This window comes from Heptranchias perlo, chromosome 15 (assembly GCF_035084215.1).
Source record: "Heptranchias perlo isolate sHepPer1 chromosome 15, sHepPer1.hap1, whole genome shotgun sequence".
In the NCBI taxonomy this organism is placed as follows: domain Eukaryota; kingdom Metazoa; phylum Chordata; class Chondrichthyes; order Hexanchiformes; family Hexanchidae; genus Heptranchias; species Heptranchias perlo.
The window spans coordinates 58662003-58674030 of record NC_090339.1 but is presented as its reverse complement, the minus strand read 5'-3'; the positions used below and the strand labels follow the sequence as shown (position 1 = coordinate 58674030).

General features: G+C 46.7%; 1 protein-coding gene and 1 long non-coding RNA gene across 6 annotated transcripts in view; one reads left to right on the top strand and one right to left on the bottom strand.

Moving 5' to 3' along the window:
• The window catches only part of LOC137333141 (uncharacterized), a 42187-nt gene extending 39732 nt beyond the window's left edge, over nucleotides 1-2455 (bottom strand). Inside the window, exon 1 of the long non-coding RNA XR_010965804.1 lies at nucleotides 2354-2455. This is a non-coding gene — a long non-coding RNA (uncharacterized lncRNA). The remainder of the gene's footprint in view (nucleotides 1-2353) is intronic.
• aff2 (AF4/FMR2 family, member 2) overlaps nucleotides 1-12028 on the top strand; it is a 384792-nt gene that overhangs the window by 337027 nt on the left and 35737 nt on the right. For all 5 annotated transcript variants that reach the window (XM_067997310.1, XM_067997309.1, XM_067997311.1 and 2 more), the window contains 2 exons: nucleotides 6791-6953; nucleotides 9831-10829. In XM_067997310.1, coding sequence (XP_067853411.1) covers nucleotides 6791-6953; nucleotides 9831-10829 — 1162 coding nt within the window. The remainder of the gene's footprint in view (nucleotides 1-6790; nucleotides 6954-9830; nucleotides 10830-12028) is intronic.

Here is a 12028-nt window from a genome sequence, read left to right as displayed (position 1 = left end):
TGGAGTATTGTGTTCAATTCTGGGCACCACACTTTAGGAAGGATGTCAAGGCCTTAGCGAGGGTGCAGAGGAGATTTACCAGAATTGTGCCAGGGATGAGGGACTTCAGTTATGTGGAGAGACTGGAGAAGCTGGGGCTGTTCTCCTTCGAACAGTGAAGATTAAGAGGAGATTTGATAGAGGTGTTCAAAATCAGGAATGGTTTTGAAGGAGTAAATAAAGTGAAACTGTTTCTCGCGACAGAAGGGTCGGTAACCAGAGGACACAGATTTAAGGTGATCGGCAAAAGAACCAGAGGCGACATGAGGAAACATTTTTTTACGCAGCGAGTTGTAATGATCAGGACTGCACTGTCTGAAAGGGTGGTGGAAGCAGAATCAATAATAACTTTCAGAATGGAATTGGAATATTTGAAGAGAAAAAAAATTACAGGGCTGTGGGGAAAGAGCAGGGGAATGGGACTAATTGGATAGGTCCTTCAAAGAGCCGGCACAGGCACGATGGGCCAAATGGTCTCCTTCTGTGCTGTGACGTACTGTGATACTATGATATCTGTCAGACAATTCAAACTTGTGAAGTGAGCCATGGGATCAAAATAGATTCTTATTTCCTTGGCTCACCAGTGAGATTCATTTTAGATCCTGGAACTGTCTAAGGATTTGTATGAGATGTTGAACCAAGGCCCCGTCTGCCCTTTCATGTGGATGTAAAAGATCCCACGGCGGTATCTTGAAGAAGAGATGGGGAGTTCTCCCCGGTGTCCCAGCCAAAATTCATCCCTCAACCAACATCACCAAAAGCAGATGATCTGGTCTTAAATCACTGCTGTTTGTGGGACCTTGCTGTGTGCAAATTGGCTGCCATGCTCCCTACATTACAACAGTGATCTCACTTCAATAATACTTAATTGGCTGTAAAGTGCTTTGGGATGTCCTGAGGTTGTGAAAGGCACTATAGAATTTTTAAAAATTCATTCTGGGGTTGTGGGAGTCCCTGGCAAGGCCAGCATTATATTGCTCACCCCTAATTGTCCTTGAGAAGGTGATGGCGAGCCACCTTCTTGACAACTGAGTGGTTTGCTAGGCCATTTCAGAGGGCAGTTAAGAATCAACCACATTACTGTGGGTCTGGAGTGACATATAGGCCCAGACCAAGTAAGGACAGCAGGTTTCCTTCCCTAAAGGACATTAGTGAACCAGATGGGTTTTTACGACAATCCAGGTAGTTTCATGGTTACCATTACTGATACTAGCTTTTTATTCCAGATTTTTTATTTAATTAACTGAATTTTAAATTCCCCAGCTGCCATGGTGGGATTTGTACTCATGTCTCCAGATTATTAATGCAGGCCTACATGGATTATTAATCCAGTAACATAACCACTATGCTACCATACGCGTGAAATGCAAATCTTTCTTTTTACTGGACCAGTAGCCTAGCATTCTTAAATTCATTTCCCATCATGGCAAGTTCTTTCTTCTCTTTGGGTTCAAAGCATGAATGTGAAGCCACCATAATGTGCTTGAAAGTGAGCGATTTAACAAGATCTAGTAACAAAACATGCGATCGCTAATTCCAGAGTCCCTCACAAACTCGACAGTAAATTATTTCACCCAACGCGCAGGAGATGATTTTGATCAATGTTTTGCTTCAAGATTCTGTCACAAGGTTTAGTTTCTGCAGAGTACGGTGATTATGGATCCAGCTCACCAGCAGGTCGAAGGGAGGAGAAAAGTCTTAACTGAATGAGAATGGTTTTAAACCAGAGTAATCGATCAAATAAATTCTGACCACTTTAATTGGTTTCACTAAATTTAATTGGTCGTAATTTCACGACGATACTTTTGATTTAGCTGACGAATCTGCCCCTCTGAGGAATATCATGACATTATCGCGTAGCCATAACAGTTGATTTTACACAATTACTGTGCATGAAAGCAATAATTTAATATATTAAGAACTTTAATGATTTTTAAGGCAAGTCATTGCACATTATGATCTCTGAAAGTGCTGAAATTATTCTTCAAGGCAATTTATCACAAGATTATAGTAAATCATGTGTTGAGGATCATTTAATAACAGTGTAGTTGTGTTGGAGTGGTTGTACAGAAAACATGGACATTATGGATCACTCCTTTAGATTTTTGGTGGAAAAGCAACTCACCATGGTGACCGAAACTGTTTAGAGGAAACATATTTTGGGGGGGCTGGAGAGTGTAACAGACAGATTTCGTTGCACATCTGGCCAGGAACAGACATCGCACAGAATGAAATCCTAAAAATAACTCTGCGAGAGAATTTAACGAGGCTCAGGCCTAATCAGTAATCCTGACAGCCCGAAGCCTGAACTCACCGTATTCTGTTATCGTACAATGCCGTTCCCGATCAGCAAAGCAGGCAGACTGAACACTTGTGAGTGACGCAGCTCAAGAAGTGTTTTAAGGCGACCAGACTCGGTGAGCTGCACAGCACGGGGGAGGGGGAGACTGTGTGTTTATTGCGAAATTGGACAAGTGATTTGCACAACATCGAATGATAAGATTAAAGAATGGTTTGGTTAAAAAAGTGTCAGTTCTTGAATTACATAGAATTTACAGCATAGAAACAGGCCATTCGGCCCAACTGGTCTATGCCAGTGTTTTTTTAAAATTCGTTCACGGGATGTGGGCGTCGCTGGCGAGGCCGGCATTTATTGCCCATCCCTAATTGCCCTTGAGAAGGTGGTGGTGAGCCGCCTTCTTGAACCGCTGCAGTCCGTGTGGTGACGGTTCTCCCACAGTGCTGTTAGGAAGGGAGTTCCAGGATTTTGACCCAGCGACAATGAAGGAACGGCGATATATTTCCAAGTCGGGATGGTGTGTGACTTGGAGGGGAACGTGCAGGTGGTGTTGTTTCCATGTGCCTGCTGCTCTTGTCCTTCTAGGTGGTAGAGGTCGCTGGTTTGGGAGGTGCTGTCGAAGAAGCCTTGGCGAGTTGCTGCAGTGCATCCTGTGGATGGTACACACTGCAGCCACAGTGCGCCGGTGGTGAAGGGAGTGAATGTTTAGGGTGGTGGATGGGGTGCCAATCAAGCGGGCTGCTTTATCTTGGATGGTGTCGAGCTTCTTGAGTGTTATTGGAGCTGCACTCATCCAAGCAAGTGGAGAATATTCCATCACACTCCTGACTTGTGCCTTGTAGATGGTGGAAAGGCTTTGTGGAGTCAGGAGGTGAGTCACTCGCCGCAGAATACCCAGCCTCTGACCTGCTCTCGTAGCCACAGTATTTATATGGCTGGTCCAGTTAAGTTTCTGGTCAATGGTGACCCCCAGGATGTTGATGGTGGGGGATTCGGCAATGTAATGCCGTTGAATGTCAAGGGGAGGTGGTTAGACTCTCTCTTGTTGGAGATGGTCATTGCCTGGCACTTATCTGGCGCGAATGTTACTTGCCACTTATGAGCCCAAGCCTGGATGTTGTCCAGGTCTTGCTGCATGCGGGCTCGGACTGCTTCATTATTTGAGGGGTTGCGAATGGAACTGAACACTGTGCAATCATCAGCGAACATCCCCATTTCTGACCTTATGATGGAGGGAAGTTCATTGATGAAGCAGCTGAAGATGGTTGGGCCTAGGACACTGCCCTGAGGAACTCCTGCAACAATGTCCTGGGGCTGAGATGATTGGCCTCCAACAACCACTACCATCTTCCTTTGTGCTAGGTATGACTCCAGCCACTAGAGAGTTTTCCCCCTGATTCCCATTGACTTCAATTTTACTAGGGCTCCTTGGTGCCACAATCGGTCAAATGCTGCCTTGATGTAAAGGGCAGTCACTCTCACCTCACCTCTGGAATTCAGCTCTTTTGTCCGTGTTTGGACCAAGGCCGTAATGAGGTCTGGAGCCGAGTGGTCCTGGCGGAACCCAAACTGAGCATCAGTGAGCAGGTTATTGGTGAGTAAGTGTCACTTGATAGCACTGTCGACGACACCTTCCATCACTTTGCTGATGATTGAGAGTAGACTGATGGGGCGGTAATTGGCCGGATTGGATTTGTCCTGCTTTTTGTGGACAGGACATACCTGGGCAATTTTCCACATTGTCGCTTAGATGCCAGTGTTGTAGCAGTACTGAAACAGCTTGGCTAGAGGCGCAGCTAGTTCTGGAGCATAAGTCTTCAGCACTACAGCTGGGATGTTGTCGGGGCCCATAGCCTTTGCTGTATCCAGTGCACTCAGCCGTTTCTTGATATCACGTGGAGTGAATCGAATTGGCCGAAGACTGGCTTCTGTGATGGTGGGGATATCGGGAGGAGGCCGAGATGGATCATCCACTCGGCACTTCTGGCTGAAGATGGTTGCAAACGCTTCAGCCTTGTCTTTTGCACTCACGTGCTGGACTCCACCATCATTGAGGATGGGGATGTTTGCAGAGCCTCCTCCTCCCGTTAGTTGTTTAATTGTCCACCACCATTCACGACTGGATGTGGCAGGACTGAAGAGCTTTGATCTGATCCGTTGGTTGTGGAATCGCTTAGCTCTGTCTATAGCATGTTGCTTCCGCTGTTTAGCATGCATGTAGTCCTGAATTGTAGCTTCACCAGGTTGGCACCTCATTTTTAGGTACGCCTGGTGCTGCTCCTGGCATGCTCTTCTACACTCCTCATTGAACCAGGGTTGATCCCCTGGCTTGTTGGTAATGGTAGAGTGAGGAATATGCCGGGCCATGAGGTTACAGATTGTGCTGGAATACAATTCTGCTGCTGCTGATGGCCCACAGCGCCTCATGGATGCCCAGTTTTGAGCTGCTAGATCTGTTCTGAATCTATCCCATTTAGCACGGTGGTAGTGCCACACAACACGTTGGATGGTGTCCTCAGTGCGAAGACGGGACTTCATCTCCACGAGGACTGTGCAGTGGTCACTCCTACCAATACTGTCATGGACAGATGCATTTGCGACAGGTAGATTGGTGAGGACGAGGTCAAGTAAGTTTTTCCCTCGTGTTGGTTCGCTCACCACCTGCCGCAGGCCCAGTCTAGCAACTATGTCCTTCAGGACTCGGCCAGCTCGGTCAGTAGTGGTGCTACCGAGCCACTCTTGGTGATGGACATTGAAGTCCCCCACCCAGAGTACATTTTGTGCCCTTGCTACCCTCAGTGCTTCCTCCAAGTGGTGCTCAACATGGAGGAGGACTGATTCATCAGCTGAGGGAGGACGGTAGGTGGTAATCAGCAGGAGGTTTCCTTGCCCATGTTTGACCTGATGCCATGAGATTTCATGGGGTCCAGAGTCAATGTTGAGGACTCCCAGGGCCACTCCCTCCTGACTGTATATCACTGTACCGCCACTTCTGGTGGGTCTGTCCTGCCGGTGGGACAGGACATACCCAGGGATGGTGATGGAAGAGTCTGGGACGTTGGCTGAAAGGTATGATTCTGTGAGTATGGCTATGTCAGGCTGTTGCTTGACTAGTCTGTGGGACAGCTCTCCCAATTTTGGCACAAGTCCCCAGATGTTAGTAAGGAGGACTTTGCAGGGTCGACTGGGCTTGGTTTGCCGTTGTCGTGTCCAGTGGCTAGTGGTCCGATGCCGGGTGGTCCGTCCGGTTTTATTCTTATTATGACTTTTTTTAGCGAGATTTTACAACTGAGTGGCTTGCTTGGCCATTTCAGAGGGCAATTAAGAATCAACCACATTGCTGTGGGTCTGGGGTCACATATAGGCCAGACCGGGTAAGGACGGCAGGTTTCCTTCCCGTCCTTTCCTCCACATGAGCCTCCTCCCACCCTACTTCATCTCACCCTATCACCATATCCTTCTATTCCTTTCTCCCTCATGTACTTATCTAGCTTCCCCTTAAATGCATCGATGCTATTCGCCTAATCTGCCCCTTGTGGCAGCGAGTTCCACATTCGAACCGCTCTTTGGGTAAAGAAATTTCTCCTGAATTCCTTATTTGATTTATTAGCGACTTTCTTATATTTATGGCCACCAGTTTTGGACTCCCCTCACAAGTGGAAACCTCTTCTCTTCTTCTACCCTATCAAACTCCTCTATTAGGTCTCTGACTAGAAGTAGAGAATGAATCGTCCCTGGCACTTAAGGAACAGCATCGATAGAGTAGTCAAATGATTTGATCTGAGGAGAGGGAGAGAGATCAAATGATACCTTAAGGTGAAGCATTGAATTTCTAGACAGCAACTGAAGCTGAAATGAAATTTGAGTTCAAACACATTGTGCTTCACATCTGGTTGCGGATGTCACCTAAACTCTTAACAATTATACAAAACAATAAAATCAAAATGCCCAAAAGACACAACAGGACAGCATTTTACTCTATTTCTGGTTAGTGTCAAAGTATCTCAAACCATAGTCAGGAGTCTAATCACATTCCTTGAAATTTCATTTTTTGGGGCCACCTGTCCGTTTAGTTTGAGAAACAGCAAGAAGACAACCTGAATCTGTTCAATTGCGATAGTTTTGAAGAGAATTGATGATGTTGCCTTTTGCGGATTTAGAGTGAGAATGTCTGGCTGGAAGGTGCTAAGCCTCGTAAAATGCTTAGAGGGGATTTGAATTTTCACGGGGTGAGGGTGGGGGTGGGAGGATACTTCTCAATGACCGCCCCCCCCCCCCCCCCACCATAACTTCAGCCAAAAGTTCCGCGGACGCCCCTGGGAAAATGGTGCAAATGTCCCTCCACCCCGTTTCTCCACTGGCGTCACGGCGGAACTATCGGGAGAATCCCCAATCAACCCCTCGCTGTTTCTGGAAATGACCAGGTTTAACTCTCCTCATTTCTTCTCCCAGCAGCATCGCTTTGCAGAATTCCCACGGCGCCGGTTCTGGGCATTCCAGCGGTGGATCCAGCAGCTCCAGCGAGTCCGGGAGCAGCTCCGAATCCGACTCGGACAGCGAAAGCAGCTCGAGCGACAGTGAGTGCAATGAAGAATCGCGCAGTGCAACACCAGAGGTACGGCAAGCCACAGTCTAATTTGGCAGCTACATGTAGGAATCATTCATCCTTAAATACGTCCCAAAAAGTTTTTGATTACTTCCACCACCTGGAAGGACAAGGGCAGCAGGTGCATGGGAACACCACCATCTCCAAGTTCCCCTGCAAGTCACGCACCATCCCGATTTGGAAATATATTGGTCGTTCCTCCATCGTCGCTGGGTCAAAATCCTGGAACTCCCTACCTAAAAGCATTTTGAGACCACCTTCACCACATGGGCTGCAGCGGTTCAAGAAGAAGGCCCATTACCGCCTTCTCAAGGGGCAAATAGGGATGGGCAATAAATGCCAACCTTGCCAGCGATGCCCACATCCCAAGAATGAATTAAACAAAGTTTATCGAGTCGAATTTTTTTATAATTTGTTCTCGAGCAATGCTGGCAAGGCTGGCATTTATTGCCCAGCGATAATGAAGGAATGATGATATATGTCCAAGTCAGAATGACTTAGTGCTCCCATGACCTTGCTGCATTTGTCCTTCTTGGTAATAGAGGTTGCAGGTCTGGCAGGTGCTGTCAAAGTAAATAAATGTTTGCCTCATGATAACCAGCAAGGGTCAACATTGAAAATGTAGCCACCTTTTTTCCCCAGCTCCTCCACTTTCCCCTCTGATTTATTTTCTCCTGTTGCCCCTCCTCACCTGCTGGGGTACAGCCATGGCCTCCCATGCCCAGTTGCCATTCTTCCTGCATAAACCTGGGCATGAATGGCAGGCGATTCATTTAAGCACCGTCACTCGTGAATCCAATTCGCTTCTCATTCCACTCACCACCACGGAGGCCACTGGATAACAATCAGAAGTGGAAACCTTGGCCAGTTCTTCTGCCGGGTAAAGCTGAGGTCAGTTATCTTAACTAAGATCAGCAAATTCAGCGCTGATCCAGGGAGAGCTAAGACCCTCCTGCTCCGTGTAGCTTAACTGCTACACCAGGTGCTGCATGTACCCAATGAGCCTTTCAGGGTGCTGAACAGCTTTGCTGGGATTGAGCAAGCACTGTGTGGAGAGGTCCCTTTCTGTCACCAGTGGCATTCAAGGCCAGTTTTGCGATCCACTGTTCGGTACAATCACAGAAATGCAATGATATCATGGTACTTAGTTACAAAACGGACAGGGATTGTGTGAACAATATATTTAATAGAGTGGCACTACAGTTGACGCAAGACTGAAATGTATTTTCCAAAATGCTTTAGAAAGAAAGAAAGAACTTGTATTTATATAGCACAACCTCAAGAAGTCCCAAATCGCTTTTCAGCCATTAAAGTACTTTTTGAAGTGTAGGCACTGTTGTAATGTAGGAAACGCGGCAGCCAATTTGCGCACAGCAAGATCCCACAAACAACAATGGGATAATGAGCAGATAATCTGTTTTAATGATGTTGACTGAGGGACAAATATTGACCAGGACCATTGCGATACACCATTGCCTGCAGTTACCTGGGTGGTGGAATCACCTCTACAACCTTCAGTTTTAATAAAGGTAAAAATAAAGTAGAGTTATAAGACCCCATCTCAGCGCAGGGTCTCGCTCAACGAGAGCGTAGATCGGAAGATCGGGCATGGGGGTAGGTGCAACTGGTCTTTGGTACTGCTAACTTTCTGAGCATTGATTTTAATGGCCAGAAAAGCAGGACTGCCTTGAATCTTGGGTGCACTGACCCTTTGTGCCCAATTCTCCCATTAAGTGAGGCTTCATCAAGGAGCAGAGTCCCACAATTTGGGCTATAGCCTATTTTATAATTAAAGTTATGAAAAGGTTTGATAGGGTAGACGTAGCGATGTTGTTTCCCCTTGCGGGGGAGTCCAAAGCTAGAGGCCATCCATAGAAGATAGTCACTAATAAATCCAATAAGGAATTCAGGAGAAACTTCTTTACCCAGAGAGTGGTTAGAATGTGGCACTCGCAACCACAAGGAGTAATTGAGGCGAATAGCACAGATGTATTCAAGGGGAAGCTAGATAAATACATGAGGGAGAAAGGAATAGAAGGATATGCTGTTAGGGTTAGATGAAGAGGGGTGGGAAGAGGCTCGTGTGGAGCATAAATACTGGCATAGACCAGTTGGGAAAAATGGCCTGTTTCTGTGCTGTAAATTCTCTGTAATTCTATGTAATCTAGTTTGCATGTGGAAATTATAAGTTTGCCAATGAAAATGTTTTAGGAGTCAAAAGCCCTCAGCTGGAATGGTTAAATATGACTGACAATTATACACATCTTGGGCAAGATATTCCCCTCAGCAGGGAGAAGTACATTTAGGGGGTAATTTTACGAGTTCAGATTGCCGACAGGGGAACCTCATCCACCAGCTGCTGATGTCAACGGTTCGTGGGTGTGCTTTGTAAAGAAAACCTCAGTGCGAATTTACACACACCCCTCCAGTGGAATTTATGCCCCGTGGGATCGATTTCTGCGCGTGCGCCTTAGACGCGCGGGCCCCATTTGAGCGGCAGGGGTCTGGGTTATTGATGCAAGGACCCTGCGATGGGTTGGGGACACAGACAGCGAAGTGGTCCCAGTGCTAACCGAACGGGAGGACGTTGCTTATGCCTGCTGGCCTCAGTGAACTGGCCTGTTTCCGCCGAAATTACATCGGCGGAGCGGGAACAGCCCCGAGGAAATTCCCGAGGAAGTTATTTCATGCTTAGCCAGACATAGTGGGGCGGACTTTCCTGTTATATTGGATCGCAGGGCACAGAGGAAAGTCGGGCCGGCTCCCTTACAGGTGTGCGCTCCTCTCCGCCCGATTTTCCTCTGTGGGTTGCATCCGAGCAATGGAGTTTGATTGCTGTTTGTTATCGGAAAGCTATGAAGTGACGTTTCCTCTTGCTTTTCCCAGCCTGAACCACCATCTACCAACAAGTGGCAGCTGGATAAATGGCTGAACAAAGTCAACTCTCACAAGACAATTATTAACAACCAAACCGATTGTGATGGGTTGACTGATTCTCAGTCTCAAAGCAACCAACAGAATGATGGGCAGAGCAAAGGGAAACAGACTATTTCACTGCCTCAGCCAGATTCCAAAGATAGGCTCTTACTCAGCCCCATCAGGGAGAAAGCTAAACCAAGGACTGCTCAGAAAACCCCCGAAGGGAAAAGCGTGAAACAAAAGTCCCCCGTACACAACGAGCCAGCCCCGCCCAGGAGAACCACCGGCAAAAAGCAACCCAGGAAGGTGGAACGGACCTCCAGTGTGGAGGAACACAGCTGGCCCAAGCCAAATAACCCCAGCAGCACTCCCAAAGAAAGAGAAAGTCGAGGAGCCTCAGCAGAACAACCCAAAGCAAAGGCGAAGGCAACCAGTAGCAAAACAGGACCTAGGAAAGAGCCAAGGACTATCACAGGGCCTGCTGTTGATAAGAAGAAGCACAGAGTGCCTGGTAAGATTGTGCCTAAATCGAGAGAGTTTGTGGAGACGGATTCGTCTGATTCCCACACAGACCACGAAGAACTCATGCCGGTGAAAATCTCGGCACCGTCTACCGTGACAACGAACTCACTCAAACCTAAGGAATGCGGGAGCGCCAGTAATTGTCCAAGTACCTGTACAAGCAGCACTTCAATCGACCAAGCCACCATTGACTTGGAAGAACAATCATTTTCACCTATCCCACTACCACAAAATGAACTTCTTTCCCCCCTGAGAGACTATGAGGAAATTAAATCACTTTGGGTGAAATTAGATCTGAGTCTCTTGTCCAGGATTCCTGGACAACTACCAGCAGAGACAGTCTCAACCAAGACAGAGACTGGACAGCCCAACAATAAATACAACTATCAGTCCCCTGCTCCTGTTACAGATAAGAGCACCATCAAAACAAAACGGAAACACAAGGTTAGTGACCTTCCTAGAACGGGTAATATTAAGGAATGTTGAGATTGAAAGAACAGTGCAATTAAGAATCATTCAGCCAATAGTATTTAGAGGAACGAGGTGTTTAAAATGTTAAAAGGAGTTGATAGAGTAGATACGGAGAACCTATTTCCTCTGGTGGGGGAATCAAGAACAATGGGGATATAATCTTAAAATTAGAGCTAGCCGTTCAGGAGCAAAATCAGGAAGCACTTTTTCACACAAAGTATGGTAGAAATTTGGAGCTCTCCCAAAAGGATCTGGAGGCTGGGGGTACAATTGGAGCTTGTCCAAGAGAGCGATAGATTTTTGTTGGGTAAGGGTATCAAGGGATATGGAGCAAAGGTGGGTAAATGGAGTTGAGGTACAGATCAGTCGTGATCTAATTGAATGGCAGAGCAGGCCTGAGGGGCTGAATGGCCTCCTCCTGTTCCTATGTTACTATGCAACATCCACTGGCAATACTATACTTACAGAACTGTCATTAAATTATCCTAGATTATCTCAGCCAGTCCATTCTGAGGGGCGGAAGTGAGATTTTTCCAATCAGGGAATGGAAACTGAAAACAGTGTCGCTCCTCATCATCTCCTAGAAGCTTGATTGCTTATAATTTAGGTTTCCAGTGCAGCGGTTGCATAGGGTTATTTCCCTGCCCCATGTTGCTCCTGTACAAATACTGAACATGCTCGTACTATGTTCCTGTAAACAGGTTGATGCTCTTGTTTTAAAAAAAAGGATACAGAGAGATTTGGCATTAACGCATCCAGAATTCGTGCAGGAACTGCACCATACCCCAGATGTTTATTTGGGTTATGTAGTGCCCATTGTAGATGCTTTTTATCAATACTTTCTAGCGTTCTGCTTTCTGCTGAGCATGAATAGCCAAGCGAGCAAATGGCTGACCTGCTTTCAGGGTCTGCACAAATGTCACCCGTTAACCACCCAGTGGTACAGAAGTAGCTTAGTGCTTTTCCGATTTCAACAACTTGCATTATATTTAACTCAGTAAAATGTCCCGAGGCGCTTTACATGAGTGTAATGAAACAAAATTTGACTCCGAGCCACATAAGGAGATATTAGGACAGATGATCAAAAGCTTGGTCAAAGAACTAGGTTTTAAGGAGCGTCTTTAAAGAGGAGACGGAGGTGAGAGATGGAGAGGTTTAGGGAGGGATTTCGA